Source organism: Coloeus monedula (genome assembly GCF_965178545.1).
Source record: "Coloeus monedula genome assembly, chromosome: 2".
NCBI classification, from domain to species: Eukaryota; Metazoa; Chordata; class Aves; order Passeriformes; family Corvidae; genus Coloeus; species Coloeus monedula.
In genome coordinates, this window is record NC_138782.1 from 85,284,499 (window position 1) to 85,305,498 (window position 21,000).

The 21,000-nt window shown below is 37.2% G+C and overlaps 1 protein-coding gene across 1 annotated transcript in view; it reads left to right on the top strand.

Annotated features, from left to right (window-relative positions):
• UBE3D (ubiquitin protein ligase E3D) overlaps positions 1–21,000 on the top strand; it is a gene marked incomplete at its 5' end in the record, with an annotated part of 78,946 nt that overhangs the window by 4,192 nt on the left and 53,754 nt on the right. The window contains 5 exons of the mRNA XM_082277277.1: positions 3,439–3,670; positions 7,810–7,879; positions 10,219–10,288; positions 11,135–11,243; positions 16,361–16,530. Of these exons, the coding sequence (XP_082133403.1) occupies positions 3,439–3,670; positions 7,810–7,879; positions 10,219–10,288; positions 11,135–11,243; positions 16,361–16,530 (651 nt within the window). The remainder of the gene's footprint in view (positions 1–3,438; positions 3,671–7,809; positions 7,880–10,218; positions 10,289–11,134; positions 11,244–16,360; positions 16,531–21,000) is intronic.

Below are 21,000 nucleotides of genomic sequence, written 5' to 3' on the forward strand. Positions count from 1 at the left end.
CTTCCTTGGTGCACAAAAATTGACTCTCTACATTTTCTGAAATCCTCTGCCTCAGTCTGTTTCCTTCCATAAATCTGATAGTTCTTCAGAGGTTAGGGTTATGCTCTTTCATTCTTTTCCATTACCCTCACATTACCCACGTTAGAGGAAATTATTAGATTTTTTTTTCTTCCATCATGCAAGAGCTGCAAAGAATTAGGGATACTTTCTTTTTTCTTTCTCTCCTTCCATTTGGGCTAAGTGTACCTCATATATAAAATAATTCTGTAAGACTTTATTTCTGTCATGAAAACATTCATAAAAGCTTGTGGTGGGTGGATGCCAGGTGCCCACCAAAGCCGCTCTGTCACTCCCCTCATCAGCTGGACAAGGGAGACAAAATGTAATGAAAGGGGTCACAAGTCCTGCCAGCAAACCTGTTCCAGTGTGGGCTTCTCTCTCTCTCCATGGGTCCAAAGATTCTGCCAGACTTCCCATGGGGCCACAGCCTCTTTTGGGCATCCATCTGCTCTGGTGTGGGGTTGTCCATGGAGGGCATCCATCTGCTCCACCGTGGACCTTCATGGGCTGCAGCAGGACAGCCTGCTTCACCGTTATCTTCCCCATGGGCTGCAGGGAAAACTTCAGTGCCTGGAGCACCTTCTTCGCCCCTTCTTCACTGTCCTTGGTGTCTGCAGAGCAGTTGCTCTCAGATTTTCTCACTCTTCTGATTGCAAGATGTTTTATCCCCCCATATTAAATACATTTGCAGAGAGGCGCTACCACTGCTGATGGCCTCATCCTTGGCCATCAGGGTGGGTCTGTCTTGGAGCTGGCTGGCATTGTCTGTATCAGACATGGGGAGAGCTTCTGGCAGCTTCTCACAGAATCTATGCATGAAGGCCCCATACTACTAAAACCTTGCATGCAAATGCAATACAGGGGAGTGGTCACAGCAGCAAGCCTGCTGGAGTTTAAGAAGCATTTGGACATGGTATGAACCTTTGGGTTGTCTTGTGCAGGGCCTGAAGTTGGATGCAATGATCCTTGTGGGTACTTTCCAACTCAGAATATTCTATGATTCCATGATAATGATTTGTACTGCACAAATATTGCACTGAAAAACTCATGGCAGGGGAAATCTAATTGCACTTTTCCTACATAAGTAGTGTTAAGCCTGACAATTATCTGTCAAGCTGGGCTGTCCCAAGATTTTTTAATAAGTAAATAAGGGAGACTGCAGTTAAAGAAATGCAGTTGTTTTTCTCTGATGGAACTGAACAGTCATATGTTTAAAATTCTAAAGCCCATTTTACTTCCAGTTTTCAGTATTTTCTGTAGACAATGATATTACTGGGCATTAGTTAATAATGACATTAGGGGTTACTTTTCTTAATCCAGTCTTACAGAGGTCTCTATGGTCAAATACTTACCTTATCCTGGAAGATAATTTAAGAGTTACATCTTTATGGCAGGGCTCTTACAGGCTAGTGCTGAACTTCAAACTTTTAAAAAAATAAGTTCCTTACCTACTCTTCTGGTTGGAATCTGAGAGCTGTCTACAGCAGGAGATTCAGCCTGGGTGGATTAGACACTGTCAGGAGACAGCTACTCTTAGAGGTCCCAACTTAAGAACTGTTCGTTGCTCTCTGACTGTGAAGGCAGCCTGGGTGACTATCTTCAAGTAGAAACTCAGTTGTTATTAGGAGCAAGTTTGGGGAGATAAGTCACCCTGTTTTCTAGGTTTTATTATGGTATTTAGTAGCCTCAATTTAGTCAGTACCTAGTAAACCTCAAGTTGGTTTTGTTTGTTTGTTTTTCTGTAAAGCTCCATTTTTATTAGTGTTGCATTTTTCCACTTCTGGTGATCCTGGATATGGCTTCCCACCTATGAGTGGCAAAAGCCTAAAATACAGTGGAAATGATATATTTTCTGTACAGCTCAGAGTTAGGAGGAGTCTGTTTAGGAAATTCCTACTGGTTGGAAAAACTACTTTTGTTGGGAAAGAAGTGAAGATCTTGATACTGTAGACTGTGAAAGTAAAGAAACACTGATGTAATGAAACAGGACAGCATTAGTCTGCAGCTTAAGGTAATCTCTGTCTTTTTTTTGCTCTTGTGAAAACATTTCTGAGCAATACCAGCTTTGAATTACTTTTGTGTAAAAAGCAATACAGGAAGACTTTTTTTGCAGTGTGAATCCAGGCACTGGAACTAATTGTAATGGCGGATGAAAAATCAGTTATTAGGCCAACACCAGAGCTAAACTCGCTCTTTGGCAGAACTGAGTTTTATCTCAAGCAATATATAAGACCACAGAAAATGAAGACAGACATGGGTAGTGTTGAGAGGTGAGCTTACATAGGTTTGGTAAAGCTGGGTCAGAGGATGAGTTATTCCAACTTTCATCTGCAGGTGGAGCAAGCAGAGTTTAAAATGTATTTTCTATCTAGAAAAAAAGGATTTTTTTTAAATAAAAGATTTTTCTTTCACCCACTGAACAATTCAGAACGGCCAAGAAGCTGAAGTGGGAAAAACTGACATCTTCAGAAAATGTTAGTCTGGGAACTGCAAGAAAGGGAGGATGCCTAATTGTTGGCTTAGCAGCTGTGATTTTATTTGCAGAGTAGCACCGTAAGCAAAGTTGTATTTGCAAGTTTTAAGTAAGGAGTAGAATCAAGAAACTCTGTTTAAAGGTTTCAGGCGGCAGCTGAAGAAATAGTCTAACAAAATGAAAGCATTCAAGGAAAGTAGGCAGAGAGCAGAAAATGCAATCCCAATACAACTGATAATGAAAGTAAAGAAGTATTTCAGGAAGCAGTATCCTTGGTCCATACAGCTACCTGGGAGAAAGGGATTTGCCTTTTTAGTATATGACTTCTGAAAGTTGGATCTGAGTATTCGAATCTCAATTAAGATTGAATTATCCTTTGTTTGTGGTTTTGTTTGTTTGGGTTTTTTAATGAAGATGTACTGTGGTATTTTTGTCAGGTTTTAGCTTTTTCAGGTCTGGTATCTGAAACAAAGAACATGCTGAGTCTTGCTGTGCCATGAGTCTGTGTCTGTTGGTTTTACATCAACATTTGGTGCAAGGGAACTTTACAAGAAGTAATAATAAATGTAATTGTAAATACTCATTGTCATATTTTTCATGACTAGGTAGAACTGCTTTATTTTTGCCTTGTGATTCATTTCAAGAGAGGACTATGCCAAATTCTGCCTTATAATCATTGGAGATTTACCCTAGGGAAATGCTTCATCACAGACTTGGCAGGAAACTCAGCCATTGCTTTCTCAGAATTCACCCAAAGAAAGTGCCTTTGGCTGAAAAGAGTCAAGCACCTCCTTTTGAGAAAATGCCATACTTCCCCCACTATTTGTAGGAAGCCTAAACTCTCTTTTAGTGTCTTAGAAATGAATTATAACATACTGAAATATTTGTCCCTTCTTCCCTTTAAGGAAGTTTCTCAGAGTTCTTCCTCTACCAAGTGAAAACTGGAGTGATTTAGTTGAAGAGTGGTGCTGTCACCCTGACCCCTTTGCCAGAAGCACTTTGCACCCTCAGCATGGTGACTGTTTTCTTGGAGACACTTTTTTTCTGTTGAATTCAGGAAGTGAATCACATGTGCCTGAATCTTCTGTGTGCTGCTCAGAGGCTGGACAACATGTTTCTCAGAGTGGCTCCAACTTGGTAAAGTATTTTCTTCAAATAATTCTTAGGTACACTTTTTTGGACTTTTTCATTGTAAAGTGCTTTTTTTGTTACTAGTTTTATTTAATTTGTAGGTACTACAGAACTGTTTTGAAGGTCATAGGGAGTTCTTGACATTCAGCTGTGCAGAAGCCAGAAAATATTCCAGGCTATGTTTTACATTTTCTGAATCTCACACCACAGTCTTGATATTGACCTTCATATGCAAGTAGAACTTTGTGCTATAAACAGAATTAGAAGCTACTTAATTATGTAGTTCTAAACCCACATATTTTCCCCTGAAATTATCATGAGTGAAGGACATCAGAATTTAGTAAGATAATAACTGTGATGGGTTAGATGTTTGTTAAAGGATAGTGGAGCAAAGAATGAGGTGGAAACTGAAGTAACAATTATTTTTTTTCTCACACTGTGACTTGAGGCATAATCATTAATATGATCAAAGAGAAGTGTGATTTTTTTCTCGTCTGCTTCTTTTTTTATTTTATTTTTAGAAAGACTTGGGAATATCAGAATGTGTACTTTGGGTTTAGATCTGGCTGTCTTACGTTCTTAAAGCATATTAAGGAACTTGAATTTGTTTAACTTCTCTGTTTAGTGAAAGGAACCTGCCATCCAATGTTATTGCTCTTCATGTTGATGTTTCTGAGATGTTCCAGGATAAGATAGATTCATCAACCAAGTCTGTAGGAAGAGGGCTGTCATTTGGCTTAGAAACATCAACATTTGTTGTTGCCCAGAGAAAAAACCATTTTTAGGGGTGCTGATGTTTCAGTGGTGGGGTAAAACCTATGAAGAATGACAGTTCAGTGCTTTACTCTTGGGCATCTAGCACTTGTATAAAAGTTCAAGCAATAATCTTTTCTGCTGCCAGAAGAACATCCAGGAACTCAGTTCACCAAAGCCTACATTTCCGTAAAGCCTTTTCTGATAATCTACTGCTTGTCTGCATTTGTGCTGACAGAGGCTGGGCCTACACGTGTTGTATTTTCTCCCAATACCAAGTATTTAACTGTCTACGTTGCTGCCTTGGCAATTTGTGTCTCTAACAACTGATGACTTATTATGTAGAGATTTCCAGCATGAAACATTTAATCTCTTGAGAACTAACACCAGAGACCCTGATTTCTACCTGCTGCTTATAGTGATATGTATTATCCTCAGTAAGAGTCACCGGGATTCTCGCAGTTCAGGGGTTGCTGGTACAATGCTCCAAGTGACCCCTCTGCTTGGGGAGCAGTTCTGTCCTGTGGTCCCTATCTGCAAATCTTGCAGCTGTGATCTCCTGGGTTTCTTGTTCCATTGTTCTTTGAAAAGCAGAATATGTGAAGAGGAAAATAAGGACTGATACCCTGAAAGGGTATCAGCATGGCAGAAGCAGATTAATTTGGCTTAACTCTGTGTCAATGGAGTTATTTCTTCTAAGTTTTCTTAAGAAGGAGGTGGAGTAGATGATTCCAAATTTCCAAGAAGACAGTGTTTTCTGCCAGAGGTTGCCAAAATGAATTTTCGCAGTTCAGTAATCTTAAAAGAGATCTTAGAACAACAGGAATAAATACGGGAAGAGGCAGGGTGCATGGAGTTCATATTGCACACTTCTTCATCAAAGAGAATGTTTGTGAGAAAAGGATTGATTTGAATGAAGAAATGTAGTAAAAGGATGTGGAACAAAGATGTTATTGAGATGTGGGTCAAACCAGGATAACAGCAGAACTTTTGAATGAGGGAGGAGGCTGTTTTATGTCAGAGGCATACAATAGTAGTTTAGCGTGATGAATTTTCATGTTTGCTTCCTTATACTTGCATTGAAGTTGAGAATTTGTTCCTTGTTTGTGTCAAATCCCTTTTTCTACATCTTTCACACTTGCAATGAATTCTTATTTCTGTGTTTGCTTATTCCCAGCATCACTCAGTTGCCAAGCAAATGAGCAAAACTGTTAGATCCAGCAGAACATGGACTAATAAGGAAAAAAACCCCCTTATATTGAAGCAGAAAATTCTTCCATAATATGAGTAATAGAAAGTTACAGGCAAGACAGATTGCTATTGGCATAAATGTTCTCATTTCAGAGAATATTGTTGCAGTCTGCCCCAGTATGAAAGTTCCTTTTTAATTGCATTGCAGTTCTTTGGAAAGTGTTTACCTATGACCAAAATAGTAGCAGAAAAGTACCAGAGATGCTTAAACAATCTTTTGCAGACTCCAGTGGGACCAAGACAGCATCCGTCCACTGCAAACATATTTTTCACATCTATTAGTCTTCCAGTGTAACATAGTTTTTAAATGTCACATGGTCCTGCAGAATCTTAATAGTATCTCTTGGGGAAAATACTTTTCCTGACACCATATCAGGGATCCTTAGGAATAGAAACAGAAAATATTAGGCTTGTGATCTACCTGCATCTGCAGATTGCCAGCAGCTGCAAGTTGTCAAATAGATATATTGATTTAATTAGTTGAGCTAAAACTATCCCTTTTTCCATTGAAGCATGATACAACGAGTTAGTGATGTTTTCTAGGCACACTTCTCAGTCAGCACCTGTAACTGCAGTCAGAAAAAAAATAGTCAAGTTGTAGCTTTCAAGGAAGTACTGTGTATTCTGTACTTGTACTGTGCAGTATTTGTACCAGTCTCAGACACTGGCTTATGCAAAACCTTGTCTATTTATCCTTGTTTTTCACACTGATGAAGTAATTTCACTGTGTATGTTTGAGAGGAGTAGCGAGGTAGGAACTGGGAAAGGGGATAACTGCTTATGTATGAACCAGATGATTTTCCTGATCTCCGTAACAAGGGGCCTGCTGTTCCAACATAGTCAGCTCTCAGGCTTTTAGTTTGATTCTCTGTTTTTGACCATCATTAAGGTTATATATATCTGTACTGCTTTCAGAGCTCTAATGTGCTGCACCCAGGTTAATAAGCCCACACAGAACTAGTTCTGAAGCTTAGACTGGATTAAAGTAAGAATTGTGCTTACTTGTTTGATGAATTGAATTTAAATATTAACACTGTAATTAGTAGGAGTCTTAGAGGGTAGATTTCATCTAGAAATGAGATCTTTTATAATGGGCAGTAATAGATGCATAAAGCTGAGGTAAATATTCAGTGATGTTTTGGAGAGTGTGGAGACTCCTTGAACTAGATGTTGTTATCCACATTTTTCGTTTTTAATAAGCCATTGTTGACATTGCTTTCTCTGAATTGATGAAGACTTTTTAAACTTGTGTATACTTTTAGTATGAAAAATGCTTTCCTGTAGTAAGTACCAAACTATATTATGCATCATGTGACAAATGCCTTCCTTTTTTTTTTTGATACAAGACAGGGTTAGAATTTCATAGCATGAGCTCTGAGAACATATGTTTGTTTTTTTTCTGTTCAGCTTTTCCTAAACATTTAAGATTTTATGTATCTCAATGATACCCCTCAGTTTTCTGTCTTCCATGTGTTCTCCTGTTACGTGTATTTTTATGCCTCATATGGAAACTGTTTTGCACTTCTGACAATTGTTTTTATTGTCAATACCTTTTCTGTATCTGCTAGAATTGAGGGAGAAGGGTTGTTCAAGAACAGAATCCACTGCACCTTTCTGGAATATCATGCTGTGTTGTGTACTTCAGCTGTTTCCTAGTAACTCAAAATAATCTGCAGACGTTTTCTGCTCTCTGCTGAACATTGAACTGGTATTCAACTCCTATAAAACTGTCCACAATGGCTAGAACTTGTTACTGAGTAATGGTAGTCACATTGCCACATACTATTTTATGTATGTATTATGGAGTACTTCATTTCAGATGCATTATTTCACCCTTAGCAAAATCGAATTTAGCTTATCATTTTATCATCCAGTCACTCAATATTACAAGATTCTCCTGTTAGCTATTACAGGTTGTGCTGTGTGGATATACTGCCAGATTTTAAAATGAGTATGAAACTTGCAAGCAAGTCCAAGTGTAGAAAGCTGCAGTAGTGAAGGCAAATCTGTGTTCATGTGAACATAAAGAGGACAGAAATAAGTAAAAAGTTCACTATCCGCTCTGTAAATTATGTTACAGTCACGCATTCCTTTTTCAGAATATCTGAGTGACATTTAAATGATATTTCTTTGTCCTACAGAAGTCAAAAGAAAATACCAGAGTAATTTGTAAGCGCTGCAAGACAATGCTGGGAGAAACAGTTTCATCAGGTATGAGATGTTCAGACAAAAGTAGACTTGACTACATCAGCCATTGAACACTGAACACAGTGTTAAAAACACTGAAGGAAAGTAGCTTGTCAATAACGTGCAGTGATGATTCCTGTGTGTTTGTCTCATTCCCTTCTGGAACAGATGAGGTTGTTGCTTCCAGTGTTAGACCTTGAAAGTGACTTTTAGCATGATTCCAGTTTACTAGAAATCCCAGTAAAGATGGAGACTTGAGAAATTACAAGTTACTTATTTTCCTGTCAGTTCTACAGAATAAGTGAAAGGAAAATTCAGCACTTGATCAGCACAACTTGAAGCTGAAGATTGCTAACAGTCAGCCTGGTTTTGTGGCAAGGAAGCTTTTTCAAAGAAACGGGTTGTGTCTTACCCAATGATGAATTGATGGAATTATCGGTTTAAAAGCTGTAATTATATTTGATCAACAGGGTTTACCTGAAGTGGTGTAAAGATGAGTGTCTGGTTGTTTTTAAAATTCAGCTATTAATGGAAGAGAAGCAATGATAAGACTGTTATTAGCAGGTTCATTCTTTCATTCTCCCTCTACTTCACTGCATCAGTCACTGTGAGCCTGCCTCAGTTCAGAGATCTGGTGAATACAAAAACTTCTCAGAAAATGCAAAGCCCGTTTAAGAAATGTCATAAGGAGAGGCAAGACAGAAGATCTTCTGTTACAGAATGTTCTGATTGTCCTGTACAGGAATCTGAACAATACAGGCTTAAATGAAACAAAATTGAAGGTACAGTGTTGGAAAGCCCACAAAGCAAGATGTGACTTTGGGAAGGGAGCGCTTGGAAAAGAGTATGGATAACAAGGTCATGAGTAATAGATCAGTGGGAATGGGGAAAGGCAAACAATAGAGATGTGCAGGGATTTGGTACAGACTCTGCACTTGGCTGAAGTTAGATAACATATCCATTGTTTTGACCATGTTTCTTTAGTACTGTAGGAAATTTTGGTAGAGTTCAGAGAACAAAAGAGATGTATGGTGTAAGTCTAGGCAGAACATCTCTGTGAAAAGAGACTAGAGAGCAAACTTGACTGTCATGCTTTGGTGCTTCCTCATGAGCAGGTATCTTGAAGAAGGATTAGAGCGGTGTAGCTGTGGAGGCCAGATGCGGCTTTGAGATTCCCCCATTGGCTCTTCCTTCCTCCAACACTATCCACATATACTCGTATGATTTTTTCTTGGGAAATCACACCTTCTGTGTCTCTATAAGCAAATATCTCCTGAATTCCCAATACCCTTGTAGCAGTAGCAACAATTCCTTACTCGGGTTAATGGCTGAGGAACTAGAGGGGCTGAACGGTCTTTTCCCCCTGTCTCCAAGAACTCATATAGCATGGAGCAGACTTAATAAACTTAGAGGTAAAATATAATTTCCTTACAGTGAAGATAATTTAAAAAGTGTAGTATTTACCTGGAGAAGGGATGGGATTACCAAGCCCTTTGGAGGGTTTAAAACAGATTAAATGTCTTCCTGAAATGTTTGCTTTCATTCAGTTTTAATGGTATGTGGGGACAGACATCAGATTAAACCCTTCAGTCCTTAAAACTTGTGGACCAAATGAATCTTCCAGTTGTTCACATGCTGAGGCTTAGTAGAATTTCTTGCTCTTAACCTGTTTTGCTGGCCCTCTGGTTAGGCTGTATTTGCAGCATAGACCCAGATCTTCAATATGATCATCTTTGACCTGACTTTATAGAAGGGGTTTAAATTATGTCCTCAAACACTTCCATTTAGTGTTAAAAGCTGTCTTAGTGGAGCTTTTGATGAACAGTTACATTGAAATTCAGAATGTATGCAGTGTTAATGTTGAGTGAGTGTGATTTTTGGAAAGAAGTTCCATTCTGTTCTTTGAGCAAAGAAGAAAATTATTCCCCCGTGTGAGCTGTTATTAAAACTGTCTCTTGTGATTCACTGCAGCATTACAAAGCAGCAGAGGGTACTAAAATACTTATGTAAGCTATGCTGATCTCAGTGCTTTAGGAAAGTTCTTTCAATTCATCTTTCAGGTTTGGCTTGAGCTCTTGCTTGCTTGGTTTCGAGATGATTGTTCCCAGCATTCAACAAAGATCAATATAAATGAGAAATTGCTGATCTTGTAATTAGCTTGGAGCAGTTTTCTTCAGGAGGTGTAGGTTTTTTGGTATGGTTGCTTTGGCTCCTACAAACCCAAGCAAAATATGATTGTCTGCCGCACCTCTTAATTGACTACTGAACAAATGTTTAATTAGTATAGTGATATGGTGACTTACAGTCTAATCTTAACAAGTTGGTTATTCTATTATATTTGAAAAATGTTTTTGTCATTTTAGATACCATTAAATATTATGTCACTGAGGTGATTATTCAAGTAGCTGAGGAAAGTTTCAGTCCAACACCAAGGTAACAAAAAAATCAAATAATTTCCTCAAGTATTTATATTTTAGAAAGGATGCTAGAAATGTTCTAATGTTGTAGTTTCTTGAATAATTACATCTGATAACAGAGTGCAATTTTATGTAATCATCAGAGAATCAAGCATCGTAAGGCAAAGTAACGTGAATTCACTCATGTACAGTTTTGTTTGCTCATCTTTGTGTGTGATGCTGGAGATAGATTGTGTATAATTTGTCACAGTGTCTCACTATTCAGGTGATAAGCCAAAATAAAATACTTATTTATTTCGAACTATTTAAATTTGCACAATGTCTGGTGACTAATTATGGAAACAGAAGTTTATGTTGTGTAAAGTTAAATTAAGTAAAGCTTGAAATGTTTAATTGGAGGCTTTCGAATTTTAAAGTAATTCAGTTTGAATTTAAGACTAAGATGAAAGAAAACTTGATCTAGCTACCTGGTATCACGTACAATGGTTTAATGACGGTTCTTTCCTTTCTTTTTGTGAATTATATTTGAAATATGTGCATCATTCTGAACTTTGTGTTCATATGCGCAAAACATACTAGGGAAAAGCTTCTATTCAGCTTTTGACAATTGGTGTTGGCCAAAATAAAGGATGTGGAGCAATTTAGAATCCTGATCTATTAAAAAATTCGTGTTTCAGGAAATAAAAAGTTCTCTGGTTTTGAGTGAGAGGAAGAAAAAGAAGCCCCATCTTTCAGTAAAATGTGGTTGTAGGATGTAGTGGAATTAAGTATGAGATACTCATTTACCTGTAGTGCATAGATACGAATGACTGCCTGTATAGTTGTTTTGAAAACATATGATATGTGGTTAATTCTTAAACAGGTCTCAGTTTGTACAGAGCATGGTTGCTCAGTGTCTTTTGGAATTATCCTCTGCTAAAAGCACATTTAGATTCACCATAAAAGGAGATAATGGAAAAACCTATATTCTGGTAAGTTTTTAAGTCTTTGTCTTCCTGACTTTCTTTCTAACCTACACATCCCAGTTCCTAAAATATTTATGCAGTTCATTATTGTAAGTTTAAAAAATTAACAAATTCAAATTCTTGAAGTGGTTCTGAGGTACAGCTATTCAAGTAAGAACATCCCTAAATGTTTTAATCTAAGTAGATGTACACACAGAAATTTTATTGATACGGTAATTAAAGTACTACAGATGCACCACAGGTAGCACAGAAATAACACTCTTTTGTATCCAGAAAACGTGGAAAGCTTAAGTTTTAACTTTTTGATACATATTTCACCTTCTTGCTCCAGCGCTTCTTTCCTTTAATCACCAGAAGTGAATCAAATTGTATAGCATCTTTCACAAGCATTGTCTCAAGTCAGCAGGGGCTATTAATGTAGTCAATACATTGCATTGCGAAGTGAAGTGCAAACAAAAATAAAATTGCCTATTATACTTAATGTTCTAATGCTGTTAAACTTGGTTAAGCTTGATATTTAGATGGTGACAGCTAGATTCCTCAAACTTTTAAGATGGATAGGAGTTACCTTAGTACTGTACACTTATTATAACCAGGGATGTTTCCTTTTATTTCTGAACTAAATGTAGGTGTAGAATTTGTATTTTTGCAGTTTATAAAAATAATTCATAGACACGAAGATAAAGAAATACATGATTATAGATTCCTGCCCTGGATAAACTCATAAATGCACTTTCTTGAGGCAATCTAATTACATAAACTGTTTTATATATATACATTGTCCAGGTTCTGTAATTTTGGAACATCCAGATGCTGAGGAAAGTGTATATCTGTTGCTTTTAAATAAATTTTAGTGCCAAGGCAACATTTGTACTACCACTGAGAAATATCTCTTCTGTGATGATAAAATGAAGGTTTCCTGAGCAGACCCGTAATTATCATTATATATTATCTTATTGAGGAGTCATTAAAAATCATTGTGATTTTTCCCTTGTAGCTTATCTGTTCCCAAGTTAAGTAAAATTCTGGTGCTTAAGTTTAGTAGCTTAGATACAGCAAACTGGATATTTTTTAACAGAAAAATCACTTTATTTATTATTCTTAGCTCTGAGCTGCATTTTTGCCAATGTATTGATTAGAGGAGCAGGCTGAATTAGATAGGCACTGGCTTCTGATTGACATCTCTTCATTTATATTGGTTAGTTGTTAGTTTTTTGCAGGTGTTTTTAGTATTTAACATCAGAAAGCCCTTATACCTGTCCAGAGTGAGGTTCTGGCTACTGTATACACATCAACAGCTGTTTTGGAGTCATGGTTTAAGTTTTTGGACTCAGAGGCCTTGTGGACACAAGTATAATGTAGCTCTATTTATATTAATGGTTATCAACAGCTAAACAGTAAAACGTGGGTGCTCGAGGCTGTGAGCACACAGCCAAGTTACACAAGTAGTCTCATCACTGATGCATCATGACCCAGCTGTCCCACTTGTTTGTTTTGATAATGAGCCAAAGATTCTTGTTCACAGTGTTTGTGCTTACCTACATGAATACACAGAGCTTAGACTGTGTATGTGATAATTAAGGTTAAGGTTTCTCACAAGTATTTTTAATTTTTTTTAAACCACAAGTATTATGTGTACTTGTTTTCCTCATTTGCTCTGTATGCATCACTTAGTGTTACCAATTATGTTATTTGCAGATATCATAACACAAGTTTCCATTGTTTAAGTTACACATACTCTGTTGTTTAAGCTATAACTACTTATATATATATACTTATGTTGGTTGTTTTTTATTTTTTATTTTTAAAGGATGTCAATAAACAAAAGTTTCTTTGTTTTCAAGGGAAAAATGTGGTACATACAGATGTCCTTATCTGTCCTAACTATATCTCTGCTGTCTTCACATTTGTGAATCACTTACTTCCTCTCTTTGCTCCACTGTTGAAGGGTTCCCTGCCTTATAGTTGCATGACTTACAAGCTAAGAATAAGAGGACAGCAAACAGATAGTTAGATAGGAGAATGCAAGCAAAATGGTACATTATTAGTCAGCATAGCAGCATCTCAACAGATACCTATTTTTTTCTGTACTGTCAAAAAGTGTGGCTTTGAAAGAGGTAAAGACGTAGTTTTCTGGTTAGATACAGGGAATTCATCTCATGGGTGGGATCAACATCATAAGACCCAAAAAGATTACATCTGTGAAAATCAAAAAGTGTGCAGTAGTTTGGACTCTTCAAATACTATCTCCAGTCTTTCAGTATTGAAGGAAAGATGTTTTTTGGAGTGGGATTACACTGTAAAGTGCCCTGAAAGTAAAGCAGCTTGTATTTCAGGAGTGAGCAGAGAGGGAGTGGGAAGATATCCCAAGAAAATTAATATGTAACAAAATGGGAGAGACTTGTCAGTCTGGTTATTGTCCATGTCTTGAAGGGCAGGAGCAGAACAAGTTTGCATTTGTTAAGATTGGAGATGGGATGGATGTTGCAGTGGTCAAGAAGTGAGATAATGAGAACCTTGCTGAGACTTAGCTACCCAGCTCTCTTAGAGAGCTTTATTCTTTGTGAAATATGTGGAAACCACATCTTTACCTGAACAGTCTTGAGTGTGAAAACAAAATAGCTGTAATGAAAGATGTTCATGTAAGTGACCTGTGTGGTGATGAAGCTAATACTAATGTCTGCAATAACTAAGAAAGAACTAGCAAGGAGGAATAAAAGACTTGGTGTTTTTTGTTTTTTTTTCATGTTAAATTCAAATTGATGCCTAATTGTCCACAAATTGATGCTGGAGACCCAGGCTGAGATATAGGGAAACTGATCACACAATCTAAATTGTGGTATTTCCCGTTTGGTTCCAGTCCCATGAAATATAACTGGGATAGATTTGTTACAACTTTTCTCCAAAGAACATCTTTTAAGTCTCTTGACAAAATGATTTGAAAACAATTAAAAAAAGACCAAAACCCCCCAAATACTTTTTTTTCTGATTCTGTAATTTCAGAAAAGGTCATCAATGGCATTGTGAATGAATTCTAATCTTTATGTATTTATTTTTCTATAGAGATTCTTTTCTTACTGGAGTTAATGTGGAAGGAATTTGGTTGTGCAAGCTCTGCTGTACAAAGAGGTAGAAAGGAAGGAAAGATTGCACATTGTGAGTAACATAGTTGAAAGCACAGATCAAAATATGGAAATGTTTTAGCCAGAAATAACATATATAAACTGCTTAGAGTCAACACACCAAGCCTGGGTGAGTGATTGTTCACTCAGACTGAAAACAAGACCAAAAGAGAATTCATAAATGAAGAAAAGAATAAAAATACTGCCTAAAGAAGTAAATGTAGTTCAGAAGTTGATTTTTCTCATGGCCAGGAATCCTTCCACCCCCAGAGATTAATTTGCTTTCTCTGTATTGTATGCTAAATTATTAATAGAGATCTGTTGTGTTGCTGTTGAGACAAAGACATTCATACAGGTTGTAGAACATGATTGTCAGATGCCACATGTCGACACTTGTGGTAGAAAGAAGTGCTTTGCAGATGGACTATGTTGCAAATGAAACACTTTGGTTGCTTTCCCTACAGAAGATTGTAGGAGGATTCTGAAAGGAGCAGACAGCTATTGCTACATTGTTCCCTTGTCTAGTTTGAAGGATATTCCCCTTCTGAAAAGCATTCCAGGAAGCTCCTTCTGCATGGAATTGTTAGAAATTTCGAGAGGAAGAAACTCTGTTCAGTTTGTGTTGGCAGAAGCCTGTGTTTTTTCACCATTTTCTCCCAACATCTCTTCAGCACTTGGCTTTAAGAACCTTGTGTAATGGTCCTAGCTAATGAGGTATATTTTGCAGTTTAGGCTATAAATATGTACAGTGAGTTACCAGAGCAAAACTGATGAACAACCACTTGCAAAACCAAGTGCGGTTGCTTGTCATCATTCATGTGCATATGCTAAAGTGATTCTCTTCCTCCCATCCCCTCCCAAGATATCTTTATCAATATATCTCACTCCTTCTTTATGAAGCTTCCACTGTAGTGTTCTGGGCCTTGGGCTCTGATAAATTGTGACTGTCACATTCAATTACAACATATACTATGTGTCCTGTTAATGATGGCTTTCTCCCTCCACAGGGGATATCTTGTGTCTGCTACCTAACATCATGTAACTTGTTTTACTTGAAACTGATTAGATCATGAGAAGCAGAAGATTGCTCTCTAGTGAGCAGTACTGTATAAATCCCATTTTCTATGATAAATATTTCATATATAAACATTTCATACAGGCACCGGATTTGTAAAAATTGATTTCCATTGTTAACTTGGATCACTTCACTACTGCAGGCTGTGAATTAAGGAAAAGCCTGACTTATTTGTATGGTGTTCAGCAGGAAAGCCCTGGATCCAAGTCAGAACACTGATACCAGATCACACAAAGATTAAATAAGATCCATAATGGGATGCAAAAAGTTCAGATTTCTCAAAACTCTCCCCAGTAAATATCCCTCAAATCGCTGTGAGCAAATAGTGCTGAAGAATGCCATTCCCATTATGAAAGTCGATGAAGATTTATTTTCCAAGTGAGGGTCTGTTGCAGCTGTTTGTAAATCCCACCATTCCTTTTAGACCATCTTAATTGTTGTTTTTTTCCTTGCATATGTTAGCTCCATACAGTCATAACTACCACACTTCTTCTAAAAATCCTCAATTTTTTGGCACTTCAGTGGACAATCTTTCAGTTCCCTATCTTCAGCCCTCAGTTGCTCAACACCATATGCTTGACTATGCCTAGAAAAATATGAAATTGGAGAAATAATACATCTGGTACTGAAAGAGACGACTTGGGACTCTTTCTTTTGTTCCTGCCAAAGGGAATGTGGTACAATCACAAAAAAGGCAGCTTCAGAGTAATGATCTTAAATAAATCAGTATTGTATTACCCTTTTTTTCTCCACTAGAAGCTGTGCAGACTGTGCTGAATAATAAAATATCAATTTATGTCTGTTAATACTTTGTTAGAAACTTTGTAAGAATGTGGCTTTAGTATTAGCTGATTTAGGGTCAGACTAAAGTAACAAATTGAAATGTATGTAATCTACAGTAAACTAAATTATTTCTTTATTTGTAGATATGGCTTTTAAATTCTGACACATTGCTGGTAGAGTCTTTAGGAAGTTTGTCCTCCCAGAGCATTTTTACACCATTTGGAGATATCCTCATGCCTAGCTCTGGACCAGTGGGAACCTGGAATGCTGTCAAAGTCCTTTACCAGCCATGCATTAAATGCAGGAATAAGGAGTAAGTACAACCTTTTTTGAACTCAGATTCTGGTATTTATTTGCTTTGCATTAGTATTTTTGTCATGTTCTTTGGACAGTCTGTTAATCTCAGATATAAACCTCTTTGAATTTGTATATTTCTTAAAATATTTTTTTAAGCAAAATGCCAGAAGAGTAGTATTTGGTTGCTGTTACAGCCACAGAGAATCTGGTTGTTAGATTTTTTGCACTGTAATATTAAAATATAGACCAAGGAGCTTTGTTGTTTCTAAAGGCACATGTAGGTAATTTAGGTATTAGTGTTTAAATTTAATTTGCTTTCAGCTCATTGATGATGTTACTTCAAAAAGAAGCAAGGCCCTGGGAAAAGGGAAAAGAGAAGAGGTGAGGAAGGTTTGAAGTACAGTGTCATAAAAATGTTTTTCTTGGATATATCTGAGTGTACTGGAGCCCTCATAAAGGAAACATTTGATTTCAGCAAGCTTTGAGTTCAACATTATGAAAAATTTACATTGCCTAACATGTTAAAGCCCCCATCAGTTGGAGAGCAACGGTAAGAGAATGTTGATTAAACAGTGGCTCCAATGTTTGCAGGTGTTGGAGGGTGAGTATGATTTAAGCATAATTTACTGCTATTTTTTTGTGCAGTGATAGAAAAGAAAGCATCGGTTTGTGTAAATCACACTTAAATAGTGGTTTGTTGTTGTTTTTTCTTTAAACTTTGGAAACTAGGTGAAAGATTTAAATATGTATGGATGAAGACATTCACTCCAGACTCAGTCAATACACGAATAATTTATAGCCCAAGACCTCATAAAAGTACAACAGAAATGTTTTCTCACACAGACAAGCAAACGTGTGTATGAATTTAATATTTTTGTAGGAGAAACATCCACTGTACAAGTGTGTGTGATTCATTAGAGTGTGTTTATCCTGGATGTTGCCAAGTGTATTCTTTTTATATTTCAAACAGATGCAGTGTTGAATAGCTGAAATAAACTCTGACAAATGGAGAGAATGCAAAATTTTAGTATTTACAGGAAAGGTCATTCTACTTTATTAATGCTATTTATGTAAGAGAAAAGAAATATCTTTATTGATGTAATAGCTTCAGAATCTGGCTTTGGAAAACCTTCATGATGTAAATGTTATTTAGTGATCCAAAATACATCCTTAAGTATTATCATTTAAACTGCTTATTCTGACAATGGGAGATATTTTGCAAGAACCTGTCTAAAATGAAAGATATTTCACTTACTACTCTTAAGTCTTACGGAAGTGTAGCTTATGGTTTTGCTTTCCCAGTTTCATTTCTTTATCACTGAAAAAACTTAATTACTTTAACACACGTTCAACTACTCTGACATATTATTGAGATAAAAGTCATTTACTTAGTCATTTTCCTAGCATTAGAAATGCTTTTCTTGAATGGAGTTCTCAGCAGCAGTATTTTACTGTGAGATTATATTCAGTTCTTTCTATTTCCACAGACAGACTTGTTAGAAATCACTTTTTTTCCAGACATTACTTTGTATTTGTCTTTGGGATTTTGCAGTGAGTATAAGGAAGAACTGAGGTTTTAATTCTTCTCTGACAGTAATTGGCATTTTCTCTATCCAGTTCCTGGACAAGTGAAATAACGGAAGAGAAAGAAAGGAGGATTCTTTTTAAGCTTCAGAAACCAAACTGTTGGTTTAGTATTGTTTTTCCATTTTTATATTTCTAGGAAAGGGCAGTGAAAAAGACACTAGCACTCCAATCTGTTTCCACAAACTCATTTACCAGTTGGCCTCAAGTACCACCCATATCTGTGCAATCAGACTGAAGTCCTTCTATATTGAACAGGAATGTAAACACAGCAGAAGCAAAAACATCACAACCAGTATGACTTATTTAATGTGATGCGTTTCCGTGTAGAACTCAAATATTATTTCCAGAATTCTGAACGAAGTATCTGATTTCTTGAATTGTGCAAGTTCCAAAAGTTTCAGATGCCCACATTCTGATAATAATTGTAACGCTTACCTTGCTTGCATCTGCACATACACCTGCCTTTGAAATAATGGAAAGGTTTCAGAGCCCATGGCCTGCTTCCCATGAGAGGGGAATAAGCAAGGACACCTCCAGTGTGGAAAGGAATCAGCAGGAGGTCTGCATGTGACCTTGACCCTAGCAGACCCCAATAGCTGCAAGGGATAAGTGTGTTTTATGTTTTATGTCAGAGGGCCTCTTCAGTTGCTGTGAGTCCCTGGGTACACTTGGGTTCTGTCCAGTTCTGTCAGGACCAGAATCTGATTCATGTGATGGAAGGGGAAGCACCTTTCTTACTTGTGGACGCTGCAGAGTTTGTGCTGGTTAGCTGGGCCATAGGTTAAAACAGATTAAGGTAAACTAGAAGTAAAAGTATTGTTTGTAGTATCTAAATATAATAATGTAATCACATATTTGTAAAACATGGGTGAAAAAAAGAAACTAAATCTGTACTTATCTACTTACACAAGCATAAATCTACTTATTGTGAGATAAATACATGGTTCCATTGTAGCAGTTGAGGTCTTGGGCTTTGTGAAATTATCCCTTGGCAAACTCTGCTGCTAAAGAGAGTTGACTGGGATTGCCACATAATTCACATTCAGGCACCCTTTTCTGGGGATGCACTTGAATATTTCTCTTGAGGGGAATGTAGTCGCTTTTGAACGTGGTCTTCAAATTTCAAGACTATCTGGGATGTCAGAAGAAATTTATTGTCTCACTCCAAAACTCATTCCTCCTTTATTCAGAGCTCAGTTTTGCAATTCTTTGTAATCAACTTAATGCTTATTTCTCTTCCTCAGATACAGAAGTATTTGTCCCCCTTAAACTAGGAATTATGTCCTGTGAACAGCACTGCTTCAGTGAGCAACAGAACTCTCTTTCCTCCAGTTAATCACTGGCATATCTATCACTGTACCTTACATTCAGCATTGCTCTAAATGTTAACAATGCAAAGGAAACAAACATTTGAGTAGGATAAATGTCCATGGTTCATTACTGGCTGCTGTGTGGTTATTACCCACATGGAGTGATGGCTGTTTAGGGGTGGTTTCTCTTTGTTAGAGAAACTTTCTCTAACAAAACTGTTGTCTGAGTTAGGCTGAATGTTGCTCTGAAGGCGATTACCCCTCCTGTGGCATCAACAACACACTGATTTAATGTTCAGTTTGTTGATCTGTGTTGACCATCAGATCCTTTTCAGGTTGATTGCAGTCTAATAAGCAGCCTTCCTCTTTATTTTTGTGCAGTGTCCTTTATTAAATGATATCCTAATTTTGTTCAGAATCTTTTTCTTTCTTGGTCATGGCCATTTATGTTCCCAGCTTGTGGCCTGTTGATGGCCCTTCCCAACTCCATGTTGTCTGTGGAAGGAAGAAGCATCTCTCTTGTTCCAGTCTCTGGGAGAGCGACTGATATATGGGATAGGAACAAACTGAACATGTCATGTGGAGCCTCTCTCCATATACCTTTATTTTGGCAAGGAATTCTTAACATTTGTGCTTTGGGTATTCTCTGTGTATTAGACTGCATTGCTTAAGGACATTCAGTAACTGAAGTTAAAATAGGGTTAAGTATATCCAGACATGCTATTTATAGTGTAGTTCTTGGCATTTCTCCTTGCTGAGCTGAATTCCTCTGATCTTCCTGAATGTGTTATAGTGATTTGTATCTTACTCCTTCAGCAGTGAAACAGGGCTAGAAACACTTAGGTGTGTGTTATGTGTGATAACACAAGTTTTGGGTAGGTCTGTCTGCAGTTAGGCTTTCAGCCCTTGGGGGAGCTTTATGACAATTCTTCTACAGCAAATTAGTTGAAACTGCATGAAAAATGTGTCTTTTAAATGTGTTTGAGTCCCATTAGAGAAGGATGCCTCATGCATTTTCTGCTCCATCCTTTATGGATCATGTGCATGTGATTATGTTGGTTCCCTCCACTTTTCTCTCAGCAAGGCTTCTTTTCTCCACCTACAAATCTGCTGTGCAGACAGAAGAGGTCTTCCCTTCAAGTAACAGGTTCTTGGCAAATAACACCTTATGCAAACAACCTTGGCTGCTGGGAGTGATAATAGTAAATACTCCTGAAGTGAGAGTGTTGTAAAAATGTATGAAGAAAAAATTGAAATTATGGTTACATGGCAATTTGACCATAATTTGATCTCAGAAAATATATGTGAAGGTACAGTTGGGGGAAAATTGCACTTTTCTCTTTAGAGTGCTAGGCAAAGCTTTGTCAAAAGGTCGTTGATAGCTTTTTGTATCTCCTATGCATCTAGAGTCTCTCTGAATGGTTTACAGCTTTTGCAGAAACCTTTTCCAGTGTAAAAAATTGCTGCTTATAATTTGGGAGTTGAAAAATTACTTCCAGAAATTGTTCATTTTATTAGCTTTAGAGGGACCAGAATAAGCTGGAAAATTGAGTTTGTGGCTGAAAACCTGGAGGGTTTGAGTCCTAGTG